Here is a 17,498-nt window from a genome sequence, read left to right on the forward strand (position 1 = left end):
CTTCTAAACATTTGTAAAATAAAATGGAAACTTCCTCAGAAAAAAGCACAGTTGCATTTATTTAGCAAAAGTTACAACATACATGCATTTATTGGCAAAATCCATAATAAATAATGAAACATCAAAAATGTTCACTGGCATTAAATCTCATTTCTTATTGTTTCATGATACAGATCAAGTGAACTCTTTACCATAGTGTTAAACATGTACATTGTGCACATACAGTTAATGAAAAGGCTACATTTCACTGGACCCTGTAGTATTTTTATAAACGGAACACAAATACAACTCTCGGCAAAGAACACAATGAGCCTTTTGCAAGAGAGGTTATGAATCCTCTGTGCGTCTGGACATGGCTTTGGCAGCCTGTATAAATATAATGTCCTTTGGTGTGCTATACTCAGTAGTAATCCTTCCAGGAAAGACAGGATTGACAGTGTCTCTTACTTTTTTTACCATCCACCATTTCAGTCATTATCCAAGAGCTAAGGTCATCAATTATCTGTTGTTTGATAATTATTTCTGTGCTTTAGTATTCATAACATTTTCTTAAGACATGTCACTCTGTAACTCCACCGTTGTGCAGCGACTTCATGATTTCCTTACTTAGAGAACAGGAAATTGGATCAGTCCTCTATCTTCTCTACATTTCACCTGTGAGGGAAAAAAGTCATATAATTCTCTCGCATCAGGAATGTAACATGACTTCCAAGTATGCTTTCACCTTTTACCTGTTGCTTCTCAGGCAAGTTCATGCGAGTCTGTGCAATCTGTGCAAATAAATGCTGTAGCAGGAGACTAGTTGGTTAGCTTTCACACAAATGTCAACTGTCGGCATGCGTTGTAATGCAATATATCACATGTGAAACTCTGCCAGGTCAGGTGAGGTCATCCAAATGTCAGGCTTTCACAAGAACTTTTTCTCTTTTACCTCCATGGTTTATTGTCCATCCCATCATCCTCGTCCATGTTTTCATCCACAGTCGAGGCCCATTTCCTCATGCACTGCCAACAGATCTGTGCGTGCTTGTATATGAAAGCCAAACAAAACCATCCAACCTTTTTTGCTACCCTTTCCCTCTCTCTCCCCTCCTACCGTCAACGTCCACTCCTAGCATTATCCTTGTGTATTCATAGGCAACGTAGGACACGCTGACAGCGGGGATGACTTTCAGCAAGTTGGGGGAAATTCCTCGATAAAGTCCGGCCACGCCCTCCTGGGTCACAATGTTGCGAACCAAGGCCAACATGGACGGCCTAGGGGCTCCCTTCACTGAAGCTGAGTGGAGAGACAAGAGATGAGCACCGGTAATAAGTAATCCAGATATCCATCTAGATAGTTTCCCTTATTGTCTTATTGTCACTGGTGGATTTGCCTTTTTTTTAGCTCATTAAAATGTGGTAAACAATCTGGCATTTGATGTATTATGAAGGGGAAATATCTGGCATTACATTACTGCTGACTATTTTCCTTAGAATGTACAATAAAGTAATCTTAACTCAATGTCCAGTAGCTTTTTCTGAGATTTCTACTACAATCTCACATTCAAATTCATTTACACTGTATAGACAATTTGGAGTATTGGATTTTTGCTACTTTTACAGCCCTCTTCACCAACATTATTTTGATAATGACCCATCTGTATCCATGTTTCCATGAGCACATATATTCTGACCTTGTGCTTGCATTCGGGTGCGGATCAGTGCCAGGGGGTAACTTGCCAGCTGTCCACAGGTGCTAGAGATGGCACCGCAGCCAACCAGCACCATGACCCCTGGGTCGGCTAAACCTCTGTTCCTGTTCAGCCAAGAAAACTTCAGACTCTAGGGGAACAGAGGGAGTGAGATAAAAGTAAGCACAGAGGAGATGCGTGCTGTGAGAGCTGTGTACTCCCATGTCCCTCTAACCTCGTAGACAGCCAGGTCGATGCCAGCGTAAGGGACAATACCCAACAGGTTGGGTACATAACCCTTGTAGAAGGCTGCAACCCCTTCCCTCTGTAGGATCTGCTTGGCACAGTCTGCTATTCCTGTGTATTGGCCTGTTTTTCTTAGTGTAAGACGGGTCTTCAGCACCTGCAGGGAAAACAAAGATGAGAGAAGAAGGAACAGAAACAGAAAAGTCAGTCAGTTCACTGGTAATGCAAACCAAGTGTGTTTTCTTGATGCTATATGAATATTTTTATGTATGTTTTACCCTGATATTACCTCCATTGGGTAGATGGCTGTCTGAGCTATCGCCCCAGCCAAAGATCCGGCAACAAACCTCTCATGAATCCTCAAAGTTTTTGATTCATTATTGCCACGCATTGCATGCTTGATCTATGCAGAGTTAATAGAGCAAAGGAAATAAAGTAAACATAATTCAAGAAAGTTGTAATCATAGACAAATGATAATGAGCATTAGATGAGGAGATACCACTCTCATGTCTGTATGATAAATATGAAGCTAAAACCAGCATTAGCTGTGCACAAAAAACAAACTATTAAAAGATATAAGGTATATAAAGTATAAAAATGTAAAAAAAAAAAAAAAAAAAAAAGTGGTTTTATGAAGGGGATGTGTGTCTGACTTTTTCTTGACTGGGTGGCCTGTAACTTCCTGACATCTTCTCTGGTTGCCTGGAAACCTCACCGTGACAACAAGACTCCAGGAAGTCACTGCTCCCAGCCAAGAAATAGTCCCGACACACACACAACACAGACATGAGAGAGGTATCAATCTTCTCGTCTAACTCTCAACAAGAAATAAGTATATTTCCCAGAATCTTGAACTAAAATGAAAATGAGAGATCATTATAAACTCCTGAAAAAAGAGGTAGAAGAAGAGAGAATAATTATGGGAAAGATCAAAGACAGATGGATGTTTAGAGGTGCAGAAAAAAAACAATGAGGGAAGGTCTCAAGTTTACTCCACCTTTTCATAAGCTGTAAACTTGATAGCAGTCTCAGGGGCGATTTTAATAACATTCATTCCATTGCCCCTCCACAACGACTGCAGTCCTCCCTCTTTCACCATGTACTTAAAACCGCTCACAACGTTCCCTTTAAAAGTGGAGGAACCATGAACCTGGGAGACCAAACAAGAAAGTCATCACTTTGTGTGAAGCTGTAATAGCTGGCAAGTGGCTGACTGAAAGTTCATCTCAAGGCTATCTGCCACAAATTATAGGCCCTGTTCACACCTGGCTGCAAAATGCATCTTGGGTAATCTGATCACAAGTAGGACTGTGATGATAACCGCATTACTGTAATACCACAGTCATGTGATGCCTACCGCGGGTAGGCTAAGACCACATTCAGAGGTGGTTTGGGCTGCATATGGCTACATTCTTTTAGCAATATGAACGCAAATGTGTCCGGGGTCACACTGAAGGACCGCCTACTCAACTGACACCCTCTGCATAAGTGGAAGTACGTACTCATTCACATGCCAATGGCGCCAAATTAACAAGAGGAAGCGACAACAGGCAAAATGGATTCTTGTGGATGGAGAACTAACGAAACAAGCTGTCTGATTTCCATTTGGGCCAAAGAGTTTTGATTTTGCTGGCGTGCCAAGGTCTTTGCAAACTTCTTTTAATTTCTGGCAGACAAGGCACGGGAAGTGCATTGCTGCCTCATGCCAGTTAAAAATAACACAGCATTTGGTCTTTGCAAACAGAAATGATGTATGTGTTTATTTGCATATAGAGCGAGGAAGTGAGATCCGATCACAAGTGGTCACTTGAGACGCATGTGGAGACGCATTCTAATGCCAGATGTGAACTGACGTACTTAGAGCTGTCCACCTGTGATCGGTGGTGTAAACAGGGCCATAAGTGAACAGAAAACTTTTAGACATAAGCAAAGACTCATTAATGATGACTAGGTTCAGGCTGATCTGATCTGAGATCACAACTGGTCTTGACTGACCTGCCGAAACACTTTGAGGCGGTCTAAGGGGGCAGTTCCAGTCCGAGATACAGATCCAGCAATGGCTCCGGCCATCAGCTGCCGCCACACTAAGCCAGATTTCTTCTCCTCCTCTGAGAATTCATCTGGGATTGTCAGTTGCTCACCAATGTCCAACATCTACTGAAGCCATGGTGATCGGTATGGGGTTAATAAAGGGGAGAGAGGAAGAAAGAAAGAGTTGGAACATCAAAAAGGTTTCACACAAATCAAACCCAAGAGGCCAAATCTCTCTTAAAATCCTGTCTTTCTTGTTAGAACACTATATAATTAACTTACCCAAATGTTATCATCACATTTTGCGTTTTTTTGTTTATTATGTACAATTGGAAAAAGACCAACCTATCCAACCATGTTGTTGTTTAGAGACACACAATGCTGTCCTTCTTCAAGGTGTGTGACCTCACCATTGAACGTTTCCAGTAACGCGCCACATCCTCCATGTTAGTGAGGGACTTAAACAGGAAGTAGTCACGCCACTCATTCCAGTCAATGGTCATGGTACCATCCTTGTCCATACTGAAGGACAAACATATAAACAAGAAACAAAAAAGTAGAATCATTCATCTGTAACTTTATTGTTCAAGGTTAGACAAGGTAGGGATTAATACTTTTATCGTGTTTAGAAATGGCAAGAAGTCCTTCAGTGCCTTAAGCAGTACAACAACGCATGACAAGACGATTCTTGGTAAACCACAATCTAACCCAACAGAGGAACTGAATGTGCAAAACAAGTTAATTTTAAGACACAAAAGTAGGACATGCAGCACACACTCTTAAGTAAAAGGACACAAATTGACCTCTAAACAGTGAAACACTGATGTATAATATCAAGATACAAAGCTCAGATGTACGATGTTTACACAGCCATCTAAACTCATTGAATATCAAAATCTTTGGATTGGCAGAGGTGTTAATTTCCAACTTGTAAAAACCAACTCAAAACACAGAAAGACCAGTTTGAGAGGGAAACTGTATAGACTTTTCTACAAGTGGATTTGTCTCCAAGACAGAAAAATGATGGAATGTTGGTGCCTTTGTTGTAACTGTGCTGCATAGTAAAGCCTCTCATTTACTGATAGAAATTTGGATTTTGAACAGCTTGATCAGCTTTTGGCTGTTAGTACAAACTGGATTTTACATAGTGTGCAAGCTGTTTGAAGCCAGGTCGTAAACCTGGAAGGTGAGACTCATTTGTTGTTGTTTGTAAAGTCTAAAAAAAGATTGAAAATATCAGCTTCAATGTTATGAAACCAGCTGACAGCCAAAGTGTAAATATAGGACAATAATAGAGATTCATTTTATTAATGTTGAGAGTTGTTAACATCCAAGCCAGGTTTTAATACTCTGTGGATGTTCAGATCTTCAGATAATTCACTTCAATTTACTTCAGATAATATGATGTGATATAAGATATTGACAAATTGATAACAGACCTTTGCAAAATCCTGGTGGCAGCTTCGAGGCTGATGTTCACACCGATGGTGTGTAGAGAGTGCTGGATCTCTGCTGCATCAATATGACCTGCAAATATAAACTTATAAATTATTATCATTGTTATTATTATTATTATCATTATTATTTCAAGTGTGTTCTGTGGGCTGCTACAGACCATCGTTGTTCCTGTCCAGGCTGCGAAACATAAGTTTGAGCTGTTTTTCATGTGTGCGAAGATACTGGGTGAACTCCTCTAAGTCCAGTACTCCATCCTGGTTGGTGTCCCCTTCCTCCACTAACTGAAAGCAGAGACAGCCAGGGCAATAAAAAAAACCACAAATGTCTATTATATATGCATGTATATATATGTATTTGGCATTGTCCAAAAAAAGTTACAATCTGTCAGAAGGAAGGTTGTAAACTGCAACAAGTCTAAAACTCAAATACTCCTGTATCGTACTGTTCAGAGAGCTGCTAAACCCTTCTTTCTTACTGGTGGCGGGACAAATGATTAGCAAATGATTAGTCTATCTACACCAGAAACATTATACAGTATATAGATCACATCACGTTGTGATCACATCATGTTGCTGGTAGTTAAAGTAAGACAGTCTATGAATAATTCTGGTCAACGGCCTGAGTTTGTTCCAGTCTATCAGTGCAAATACAACAGAGGTGACACAGAGAGCTGTGAAATATCACAAGATCAACATTACAGAGTCAAGGTTTGCAGTCTTTAAACACACTTCTACCTTGCTATCTGTTGGACAAATAATGATAAAGCATGTTGTGTAGTTGAGGAATGAACCACATAAAAAAGTAAAAAAAAAAAAGCAAACTTTCTTTGATTAGTAAAAATATATTTCAAACTTGCTATTTCACTTTACACTGTTCCTAGTAATTAAATAATCTAAGTAGCTATCAGAAATAAAATGCTCATTGACCATCCAGCTGGTAACTGCATTTATAGCAATATAAGAATTGATTTTAAAGATTGTGTTTACTGAATACAGTGTAAACACTTGATAGTATTTTAAATGCACAATGAAGATATATGTTATATGTTATATTACAGTTTACTTGTTATACACAATGTCCATCATGTCTCTGAATTAAAACTGCATTATCCTGCACCAAACCCAGAATCAATATGTAAGATTGGTTAAGAAAAGACTTGGATCAACCACACTGAATGCCAATCTCAATGATCAAACTTTAAAAACAGAAGTTTTCATCTATGATCCAGGGACATTACAAAACTACAGACTATTACATGGAGTTAAAGAACAAACAAACTAGACTTAAGGAGAATTAAAATAAAGACATAACCAATAAGAAATGATACAACAGAAAAAGTTGGACCAATTGGACAATGATCTATACGTGAAAAGAGATCAAGTGTCGGACCCAGAGAAAGGTTACCATTCTCATCTTACAAAGTCCTGCTCCTTGTACCAAAATAGACGAGCATATTTCTCTTTACATACACTCACAAACTCACACACAGAGAAGAGAGAGGCAGAGAGCAGGACGGCAGAAAGTGACAGCGAGCCTACTGAGTGACCCACACACCTTCTGCGACAACAAACAGTCACAGACAGACCGTGAGGAGACAGACTGTGTATACACAATAAAGTGAGGATGTTGATATACTTGGATGATGCTGTTGCACAAACACTAACATGGCAGATCAGACGGATCAAGAGGGTTTTACATGATGAAAAACTGGAAGGATCTCATAGGCCCTAAGTGGATTTTTGATGAGGAGAGGAGAGGAGAGGAGAGTGCTCTGTTTTATTTATAGAGGAGGAAATCCCTGAAAACACTCCCTCTCTCTCTGTCTCTCTCTCTCTCTCACACACACACACACCCTCACGTGGGCATGGAGAGACATACTGTATGTATAACAGGTCAAACCATAGGATAGGATTTTAAATAATGGCGATCTGTCGACGAATGACTGCGAACATACCAGTTCTAGTTGAATTATAAGCAAGAAAAACAACTGAGGTATGTTACAGAAGCACAACCTCTGCCCTGTCCTCTCCTCAATGATACAATACTCGCCGAACACAAAGACCAGCCCTGGTGAGAAATCTAACACGCCTTGCCCAGACAAATCAAAGTGGAGACTCGATGACGCATCTGGGTTGATATATTTTCACTTTAGCTGCAGTCTATTGCAGAGATGCTGGTCCAGCTAGGAGACCACCTGCTTGAATGGACAAACGGATGTTTAACAGAGCGGCTCATCTGACTGGTGATGCTGACACCAACTGATTGTGTGTCTTCAATGTATTTATTGGTTTTCATATTTGTCTACAATAGATAATAAAGACACGAAAAGCTAAATAAAACAGAAAACATTAAGAAAAACAAACAGAAAGAAAGAAAAAAAGGTAGTTAATTAGTTCATCGTACTGTCATACACTAACTACATGTCTTTATTATTGTATCAAGCCCTGCATCTTCTGGAATATCTGTAAAAAAAAAACTGTTTTAAAACACATAAGGGATGATTTATTGATTGACTGACTGATTTATTTATGCTTCATAATCACTGACTCATTCACAGTTGTGGCTATCAGCTACTAGTAATGTCCAGTCTTATTCATACAGGTGTACAGCGCAGCATTATAATCTAACACTTCTCATCATGACTCAGCTGATAGCAGCTGAAAGCTCTCTAAGCAGAATCTTCATTGCTGCATTTTTTTCCTCTAAATGTAACTGTAACCCTTTACTAAGTTTCCAAATGCCTTCATGTGAACTACTGTGTTTATTTAATGTGGTCTAATATATGTATATGTACAGTATGCAGCACCCACACCCTCATACATGCCACAACACGGCATCCCAGAAAACAATCAGGTGTGTGTGTGTGTGATATCTGCCTTACCCTCTCCAAGGAGGCTCTGGAGAGCCCTCGGCCTGCCAGTCCCGTCCGCAGTTCAAGGATGTCGATGCGTCCATCTTTGTTGAGGTCCAGCTCATCAAACAGCTCAGCCCAGCGCTTCTCTCTCTCCCGGTCCGAACCAGGGGATCCGCTGTCCTGGCAGTGCGCCCAGGGGAATTGAATCCTTTGGGGTCCCATCGCTGGTGCCAGTCAGCTGACGAGAGGCAGGGGCATCAACTCAATCACCACAGCCTGACGCAAGACTGTCCTTACATCTATCAGGGCCTCAAACATACATTAAATGCATGACTTTTCAAAAAATAGGCATCTTACAAGATAAATATAATCGATCTAACCCAAATTTGTGTGGTACATTTACTTAGACCAGTGGTTCACCCAACAAAGGGTCACAAGATGATTCTGAGGTCATAAACAGGAAAATAACATCAAATGTTCTCAGTCTTTCCTCTAATCTTTGCTTTCTGTCTCTAGTGGACACTTTTATATGTTCAGGACTCTAAAATGTATTCAGGTGAACTGATCTCAACTGGTAGACGCATGCAACATGAGGGGTCACAAGTGAACATAGCTTGTCTTCGAGGGGTCACAGGTCACGAGGAAAACAGGTTAAGCACTGGTTTAGACTGGTTTTAGTTTACTGTATTATATAATGTCCCTGTTATTTTGGGGGGCATAAATATACATTTTTAAAAACATTATCCAGCAAGGATAATAATAAGTCTGCTTCAAAAGGTCAGTATCGGCTAATTATAGCTGCTATTATTGTGTCCATGCAGCTATTGAGCAATGATTGTTTTCATTTATAAAGCGTTTGTCAAATTGGCAAAAAAACAATTATTCTGGGGAGTAGAGTAATAACTTATGTTTGGCAAAATGATTGGTTGTTACTGATCTTATATTGATATATATTGATCCATTCTAGCTCGTGCAGTCTGACGCAGGTTGAGCCTCATATAGACATATCAGATCATTTAGCTTCCATTTACATTCCTGACCACGTTTAACTTGATGCTCACACTGCTACGGACACTGTTACGGTCTAATAATAAAACCTACGAGACCATTTTGTGACTCACTCGCTGTTTATCTCCAGACCGAACCGCCGCCCATACTGAGATGCAGAGGATCAAGACTCAAGAGGAACCAGCAAGTCCGGAGCTCTGGGGCTCAGTGAGTCCTGAAACCCAAAATCTGACAGCAAACAAGCAGCTCTGTCTGGATTCAGCAGGTCCAGGAGGTGTCTTTGCTCAACACTATCGATCGCTCCGTCTGGTAGATTTCACAGCGACTCCTCTTAAGGAACCAGGAAGCGAGAGACACACCGCCGTCCCCCCAGCTGCTGAAGCCTGCTGGCGGCCAAGTGTCAGATCCGTGCGTGTGTGTGTGTGTGGAGGACTGACTCCGGATGGGACTCTGCAGGGCGACACACAGTATAATTACAGTGTATGGTTGCCTATAGCTCGTGTCTTGTGTCAGCCACTTGATTATTGATACATGACTGTACATTATACAATGATACTTCTTTGCTCCTGACACTAGATCCTGTTACCAGGGCTGTAGCAAGGATTTTAGAAATACTGAGGTCATAAAATGTCAAAGGTCCCCCTAAACAACCCCCCCCCCCCCCCCTTCATTAGACGTCACACAGAAGGTCTCGGGAATTCTTTTAATTTTTGCATTTTATGTATTCAATTGATCTGAACTTTCTCCTCACTACTAGGACAGATCATTAGTCAGGAATCATTAATCTATTCATTTTGTTTAAAAAAAAATAGGACTAAACCTGCAAGTCACCCAATTAATCATTCATATAGTTCATATAGGAGTTGACGCTATATGATGTTTAGGCCTACACTGAGTGAAATATTCAAACCCAAGACTTCCATGCTTTTATGGCTGCACCATTCAAATGGAAATACTCAAGAAGTTGTGTGCATCATTTTATTCACATTTCATTTGAAAGAGGTGCAACATGTGTAATTCTTTAACTTGTTGAACACTCTCAAGTTGCCAAAACTCCCCCAAAATACAGAGGACAGCTTCATGTCCTCAGTGGTAGCTATACTGGCATCTTCAACCAGATTGGATCAAATCAAATTAGTTGTAATTTTGATTGGAAATATTCACCACAAAGAGGTCTCATCGTCCAACTTTATTATTTAGATCTTGAATATGGTCCCTTTATTAAAATCTAGTTTGAAACCTTCATTATTTAAACTGATATTGTGTTTATATGGTACAATAATTAAAGTGTTTAAATCAGGAAATCTGGAGCAGTATAATATTCCAGTATAGTAATTCTTAATAATGACAACTGATGACAGTAGTGTACAGATTTCCAGGTGGATGAACACAACCGGTGTGCGGTCAGACACAAGGAGAACATGAGATGAATGGATCTGATTGACAGTTTATTGTAATATGGGTTTGAATATTGAAGATGATGATTGTCTGATAGTTGACTGGTTTTATCTGAACAGAGAGAACAAAACATGTGCCATGTCAGGTACTACCATACAAAATCAGCTCAATATGCATAATCAAATTAATATCAATGGATTCAACAGCTATAATATCAAATAACTCAATACAACAAACTTCAACATTGAACCACAAAGCCTAAAGCTACTTTAAACACGAAAAGGAACAAAGATAACTCACATAGCTACGCAGTCAAGCAACTGTCTTCAAACTTAGAGAGCTCAGTGTTCTGCTGAAGGGCAGGAAAAGGGATTCACACATGAACTCAATCCTCTTTACAGGGTGCACATCAATCCAGGCTGCCCCTCCCTTCTCCACATGCAGGTTAACTCCTACAAACCTGCTCTTCACTACAGTAATACTGCCCACAATGCAACTGTTTCTCATGTACAGCTGCTGGAAAAGTCACACTAGAGTTGGACTCTACATTATTATATATTTTTTTATTATAGTGTCATATATATATTATTTATGTATTGCTTTTGTTCCTGTTTTCTGTATTAGATTGAAGATAATGTGAAGTGATGTTGCAAAGAAGCATTTTAATCAGACAAAAGGAGCAGGTCCAGAAACAAGCACATTCCCATCAATAAAGAAATACAAATGAACAACATATTACACACAATCACCTGGGAGACATTTAATCAGAATGAGAGGGGGGAAGGGAGAAGAAGAAAAACACAGTGGTATTACTGTTATTGCAAAGGTACTGTACTAAATGATCCCATCGGGTGTTCCTCTTATTTTTTCCACTCGCTTGTCCATCATCATTAAACACACACTTCCACATCCTGCGTTTCTCTGACTCTCTCCAGAGATGAGTGATGTTCGCAGCCCACCTGCTGCTCCATCATCACTTTATTCTCTTGTGATAAACATCCCAACAGCCAGTTTATGTTTATGGCAGACTTTTAAGGCTATTAATGATCCCTGACCAGACACACCCACACACACCCACACACACATACAAGATGTCCTTGCTTTAATTGTCCTATTATATGGGCTGACTTGCTTTGTATCTCCCTGTTGACAGGACTACATGACTTGTAAGCACGTACACCTCTTCTCTCATTTTAATCTCTACACCTGCTGGCCTTAGAAGAGCAGATTGGCAGATCAGATAGCATGATAGCAGGTAGACTATATAAGAGCAGCACACTATAGTTTTAGGAGGTTGACTGATAGAAGGAAACCTGTTGCGACACTGTGACTGAATACAGCTTGGTCTGTTCATTTTCCCTTTCCAGGTTTTCTACGACTACAGGCGTCAATGTGTAAGGGGCTCTCCTCCCTGCCTTCCTCATGTCTGGAAAAGTAAGTATACAACTGGGTCATCATGTTTGCAGAGTTTGTATTATGGAGCGTTGTATGCAGAGCCTCGTGTGAGTTCTGGTGCGTGTGTGTTTCAGGGCAAAAGAGATGAGGGTGAAGTTAAGCCACCTGGCTGAGACCCACCAAAAGCACAAGTAAAGCTATTGAAACCCATCTTTCTAATGAGTAGTGAATCCAATCATCTTCCAGTTGTGGTGCTGAATTTTGACTGTTTGTGTCTCTTCTCAGGGTTCATGATGGAAAAGCTCTTCAGGACCTGGAATCTGTGCTTAGTAAGAAAAGTAAGACACCATTTTCCCTTTATTTCTTTTTTTTTTTTTTTTTTTACCACGTCCTAAAGGCATTTTTCACAGAGGACATTTTGACATCACAGTAGGAAAAGCACAGATGTAAATAATAAAATCAATAATGACAGCTGAATTCCACTGAGTTGCTTAAATCTCAGGGTCTTGGTATTGTGCACGCTGTTTAAATGTCACACTGATCATAAGAACGCACAACAGATAGTTTACACATGCATTGCATAATCATTTAATGCAATTTAATGCAGTGACTTAATATTACTGTGGTTTGATTTTCAATAGAAACATGTTAAAATAATACTCATCTATCTATTTATTTGAATTTTGTCCTATATTTGTTAGTGATGGTAGAGACACAGACAGGAAATGCAGGGAGAGAGAGAGAGGAGGGGTATGACATGCGACAAATGTCTCCGGGCAAAGTCAAAGCAGGGATGTTACATGTTGTGCATCTTAATCACTGAGGCCACCGGATGCCCTGTGTTTTATTATGTTGGCTCACCAACACCTCACTAACTCACAATGGAAAACAGATTTCAATGCATTTTCCATATTGATTATTGATACTAATTTTGTAATGACATGCAGACTAATGTTTTCATCAGTTCACCAACACTTTGACCTATTCCTGTTTTATTTTGCTGCCACCTTACATAGGGGCACACTTACAGAGAACTCCAGCCTGCTGAAAATGTGAAAGCATATAAGGCTTAAAGGATAGGCTCAAAATTTCAAGTCTGTCTTAAAACAACAGTCAGGTGGCCATACTGTTTGAACAATGGAACAGGTTTTGCTCCTGTTCATACTGACCATTACAAGATCCCTTCCTAATGAGCTTTCAATTCCAAATATATAAATTCAATATATTCCAAAGTTTATCAGAAGCTAATATGAGGCTTCAGCAATCTGAGTTAGTCAAATTAAATGGGTATCTTCCAAAGTCATAGTCTCATGAAGCCTCACATAAAACTTTAAAATACATTTTTGCACAACATGAGGGCCATCACTTACACTGAAAGTGCATGAGAAAGGGATCTTCATTGAACAGGAGGAATGATTACAGAAAGAAAAACCTGTTTTAATGTTCATATGGACACCTGACTGTTGTTTCAAGACAGACTTGTGAACTTATCCTTCAGGCGGTGGTTAAAATAGCTTCATAATTTCAAAAAATCTTCATCTTCTTTTGATCAAAAATTAATTTTTCTTTGCATGTTTTTTACAGACATTTTTTGCATGACAGAACCACATGGTAAAGGTGCCTTTAGGGTTGATTTTTAAATAGCAAGCTTCCCGTTAAAGCTGCATCATCGAGCTGTGCACCCAAGTGGGCACAAGAAGCTCTGATATGAAGTTGAAGCTTTGGCCAGCTTTTGTTCTTCTTCTCTCTTTCTCTGGTGTTCATCTCTCTCCCAGGTGGTCTGCAGGCCTTTCATGAGTTCCTGCGCTCAGAGTTCAGTGAGGAGAACCTCGAGTTCTGGCTGGCCTGTGAGGACTATAGAGTTTCCCCTTCAAACAAGCAGAGGACCAAGGCCGGCAGCATCTACAACCAGTTTATCAACCCTGACGCACCACAGGAGGTCGGTGAATAAGAGAGTGATGATATATGAGGAATGACTGTAAACAGTTAACAAAATCTACTAATACCTACAGGAAAATCAACAGGATTTAGTGCTTCTTTCGATAATCTGTTCTACCCCTCAGGTAAACCTGGATGCTGAGACCCGTGAGAGTCTGTTGAGCATGGTGGACTCTCCGTGCGCCGACACATTCAACAAGGCACAGCAGAGAATCTACACTTTGATGGCCAAAGACTCCTTCCCTCGTTTCCTGCGCTCCTCTCACTGTATGGAGGCCGTTAAGGATTTCTAAACATACGCAGTGTGTCACCACAGACCTGCTTTAGAAATAGGTGCTGTTGAATCTGTACTGCTTGACATGTTGATTGTATTTCATCATTTATTTTAGCAAATAGCTTGTTTTGTGAATGTTTTCCATGTGGTAGTGCACTGTATAGAAAACGCATGTTGTTGTGTTGTAGTTAAAAAGTTCCTCAGAATGATGAAGCTTAAATGTAGATGAAACAACGCTGCACCTCTGGACTGCATAAGCTACAACTTATATCCATGAAGGATTCAAATAAATACCTCATAAAAGATCACTCATTATGTGGTTTAATGCCATCTTTTGTTCATATATTTGTATTTGTTCACATACAAGCTTGCCAAACTTGCTCTGGCTGTGTGAGAGTGTATGTTGACATTAAAACAGTGCTCAGGCTTATCACTGGCTGTCACAGTGCCGGTCTGTCTGAATTAGTGGCCTTGAGAAAATTCACGGCCACTTCCTTAGATCATGGTGTTAATACGGTCAAGACAAACAACCTCGGGCAGGCCTCAGATAAACAGCCTCACCTTGGCTTTTTGGTCAAATGTAACATAGGCAAGGTACAATTGTGGTGGTTATGTGCAGGTTTTTGGATTCAAACCCATCCAAAATGTGTCCCTCTTTGTCACTGATAATCACTACTAGGCTGCCTGTGGGAGCACTGGGCTTTTTATCTTATGTGCCTATACAGATAAACCAGCACTTGCACCTGTGGTTGTTCTGACATGGAGTATTGGCTCCCATCCCACGATATTTTCAGTGCAAAATAGCTCTTCCCTGAAGCTGGATTTACCTTAAGTCTTGTGTTCATTTAAAATCATAGAAGGGAAAACATTAGAGTGGATTTATTTCTCAAATTTGATCTTTAGTTTCTTTCTCCATTTCTTAAATTTGACCCATGAACCTTTCTCACCTTTAGGCCACCAGTCAGAACATGACCACAGAGATTCATTCATTTATGCTGTTTCGCCATGTCATATTCCTGCTCTGGTCACAAGAGACAGATTCAGTATCACTTGTAATTTTCATGATTTGCAGAAATGATCAATGGCGACTGAAATTTACACCTGCATATAAGTGTGTCAAACATATTTGTCAGGCTTGTTGACTTGTACTAGGTACAAGTTTCAGTGATAAAATTCTTACTTTTTTTGCTGCTATGACCAAATTTCCACAGTAGTCAATGATCATACAGATGCTCCCTTCATGTGAGCATTCTCACAGCTGGACTGGACAGAGTGAATCGATACACCATCTTCAACAGTCAGAATTACCATCCTTTGGTTTTATGTAGCAACCAACACAAATACACCCAGTACATGTTCACTGTGTGAAGTTGTACAGCACTGCTACTTATCAAATACAACTGCAAACATTATGTCAAGCTAATAAATTCACTGTTTTCTGTACAATCATATAAGGATTTCTGATGTCCATTCTGTTGTGAATCAACATTTTTACAATAAGAAACAGCAAAAAAAAAAAAAATCAGAAACTCCAGGAATCCTTGAGGTCCCTTGATGCCCTCAGTGGAAGTTTATCTAGAATTTCTCATCTCTTATTTTGAGCATTTGTTTGTAAACTGTTAAAGTCCTAAAATCTGCATCTGTACAAGAACAAATTTGACTATTTCTACATGCCTGATGTCAGCTGAAACAAAAAAAGGCAAATTGACATCAATCTGAAATCATATGTAGCTCAGTGATCATTGGACAGAGTCATTCAGCTTCGGACTCAGGTGTGTAGGTGTGTATCAGGTCTTATTTGGAGCTGCTTCCTGGCTGGGCTGCTCCTGCTTTGCCTTTACTCTCAGCCCCTTTGACCACACTCAGAGGCTTGTGGAGAGATGTGCTGGCCCTCTGGGTCACCTCCTGCTCAATCTTGTTCCTGATGGCAACCTCTAGACCCTTCAGGGAACAGCAGAGGACTAAATGTTAGAGTTAAGTAATCAGACAAGCTCACTGATGAGTGAAAGAGCTGGACTAAGAGAAACTGTCACCGCGCCGAGGCTCTTACCTTCTTTAACTTCTGTTGCTCGACCACTTGAGCCTTCTTCGGTGCAATGATCCTTCCTTTACAAAGAAACACAGAGTGAATCATAGACTAAAAATGTGAACAGCCATTACCAACTGTTGTGAAATGATACACAACCTTGACACTTCATTAATAGTGTCATTGTTGTGAAGTAAAACTTCCCATGCGACATATTTGCCTACCTTGGCTTCTAATAGAAGACTAACGTTATATTTTATTTTATTTTTTTACCTAAATAAGGTAAATATTGTAATCTTGATCATAACCACATAACCTAGTGGTTAGTTTATTAGATGTATCGAGCTAAATCAAATGCAGTCTAACGCAATAGCCCTGCAATAAATCCTTTATGATCCTTTTAGAAGCTTTAAGTTCATTTGTACTGTGTTGTGTTAGATTGAGAGGTGTCTTTTACATTTAGTTTACTTTTACTGACACAGACAGGATAGAGTGCATAGTAGAAATAGCTTTAAGTGTAAACACAATATAAATCAACACTTTCATTTTATAATTTTAAAACCTTCATGAAGGTCAGATTTTTTGCAAGGCTGTCTGAATAAAAGTAGCTTTGGTAACTCAACTTCTCAGGAGCCTGTCAGTGGCCATAATGTTGACAGACTGTATAATTTCATATATTTTAGTTTAGTCAGTCACTTTGACTGATGAATAGCATAATGTTTTGTAGGAAGGAGCATAACTGTTATAAAGCCATGTCCTGATCATTTCTGTAAATGTTGCGCAGTAATTAAACGATCAGAGTCTCTTCAACAACGTGTTCTGCTGTTTTCATGCACGTCACATGTTGATGCTGTTTGTTTGACTAGAAATAGTTTCCACGTGTTTTCCACCATGTTAGTGAACAACAGGTAAGATATTAGATTCATACCTCCTTTCTTCGGTCCTTTGTGTTTGTTTTGTTGGTGTTTCTTGGAGGCTCCTGGCCGCTGAGCTTTAAACTTGTGTGAACCTTGAGCCATTTTTGCTAACCGGAAGTGAATTTCGTTTCCTAGGAGGCCGACTGCTTCTTCTTCTTCTTCGTTACTTTAACAGGCGGTTTTATCCCCCTTTCTTGCATTACCGCCGACTACTGGTTTCTCAGTGATAAATATAATAAATATAATATCATATAATATAACATAATATGTATATTTGAG

The 17,498-nt window shown here is 39.8% G+C and overlaps 3 protein-coding genes across 10 annotated transcripts; 1 reads left to right on the forward strand and 2 right to left on the reverse strand.

Annotated features, from left to right (window-relative positions):
* Window positions 1-35: 35 nt before the first annotated feature.
* On the reverse strand, window positions 36-9,469 carry LOC122978968 (calcium-binding mitochondrial carrier protein SCaMC-3-like). 5 transcript variants are annotated; one of them, XM_044346086.1, is made up of 12 exons: window positions 9,385-9,469; window positions 8,291-8,501; window positions 5,567-5,690; window positions 5,391-5,478; window positions 4,362-4,473; window positions 3,916-4,074; window positions 2,918-3,070; window positions 2,209-2,322; window positions 1,909-2,076; window positions 1,677-1,824; window positions 1,097-1,279; window positions 36-654 (listed from the first exon to the last, which is right to left on the reverse strand). In XM_044346086.1, the coding sequence occupies exons 2-12, from the start codon at window positions 8,483-8,485 to the stop codon at window positions 644-646; spliced, it is 1,455 nt and encodes a 484-aa protein (XP_044202021.1). In that variant the 5' UTR covers window positions 8,486-8,501; window positions 9,385-9,469; the 3' UTR covers window positions 36-643. The 5 variants fall into 5 exon arrangements, with proteins under 5 accessions (XP_044202021.1, XP_044202018.1, XP_044202020.1 ...); XM_044346083.1 differs by having other exon boundaries at window positions 36-1,279; XM_044346085.1 differs by having other exon boundaries at window positions 36-1,279; window positions 8,291-8,562; window positions 9,385-9,468.
* Window positions 9,393-15,966, forward strand: si:ch211-196h16.12 (regulator of G-protein signaling 5). 4 transcript variants are annotated; one of them, XM_044346091.1, is made up of 7 exons: window positions 9,400-9,478; window positions 11,823-11,924; window positions 12,037-12,103; window positions 12,199-12,255; window positions 12,350-12,402; window positions 13,840-14,003; window positions 14,128-15,966. In XM_044346091.1, exons 2-7 carry the CDS (start codon window positions 11,915-11,917, stop codon window positions 14,293-14,295), a joined length of 519 nt encoding a protein of 172 aa, XP_044202026.1. In that variant the 5' UTR covers window positions 9,400-9,478; window positions 11,823-11,914; the 3' UTR covers window positions 14,296-15,966. The 4 variants fall into 4 exon arrangements, with proteins under 4 accessions (XP_044202028.1, XP_044202026.1, XP_044202027.1 ...); XM_044346093.1 differs by lacking the exon at window positions 11,823-11,924 and having other exon boundaries at window positions 9,393-9,478; XM_044346092.1 differs by lacking the exons at window positions 9,400-9,478; window positions 11,823-11,924 and adding an exon at window positions 9,664-9,751.
* c3h19orf53 (chromosome 3 C19orf53 homolog) lies at window positions 15,567-17,388 on the reverse strand. The gene is made up of 3 exons (XM_044346094.1): window positions 17,231-17,388; window positions 16,327-16,382; window positions 15,567-16,217 (listed from the first exon to the last, which is right to left on the reverse strand). Exons 1-3 carry the CDS (start codon window positions 17,319-17,321, stop codon window positions 16,071-16,073), a joined length of 294 nt encoding a protein of 97 aa, XP_044202029.1. The 5' UTR covers window positions 17,322-17,388; the 3' UTR covers window positions 15,567-16,070.
* Between the last annotated feature and the right edge of the window lie 110 nt (window positions 17,389-17,498).

The sequence above is a fragment of the Thunnus albacares genome, chromosome 3 (genome assembly GCF_914725855.1).
Source record: "Thunnus albacares chromosome 3, fThuAlb1.1, whole genome shotgun sequence".
Taxonomy (NCBI): Eukaryota; Metazoa; Chordata; class Actinopteri; order Scombriformes; family Scombridae; genus Thunnus; species Thunnus albacares.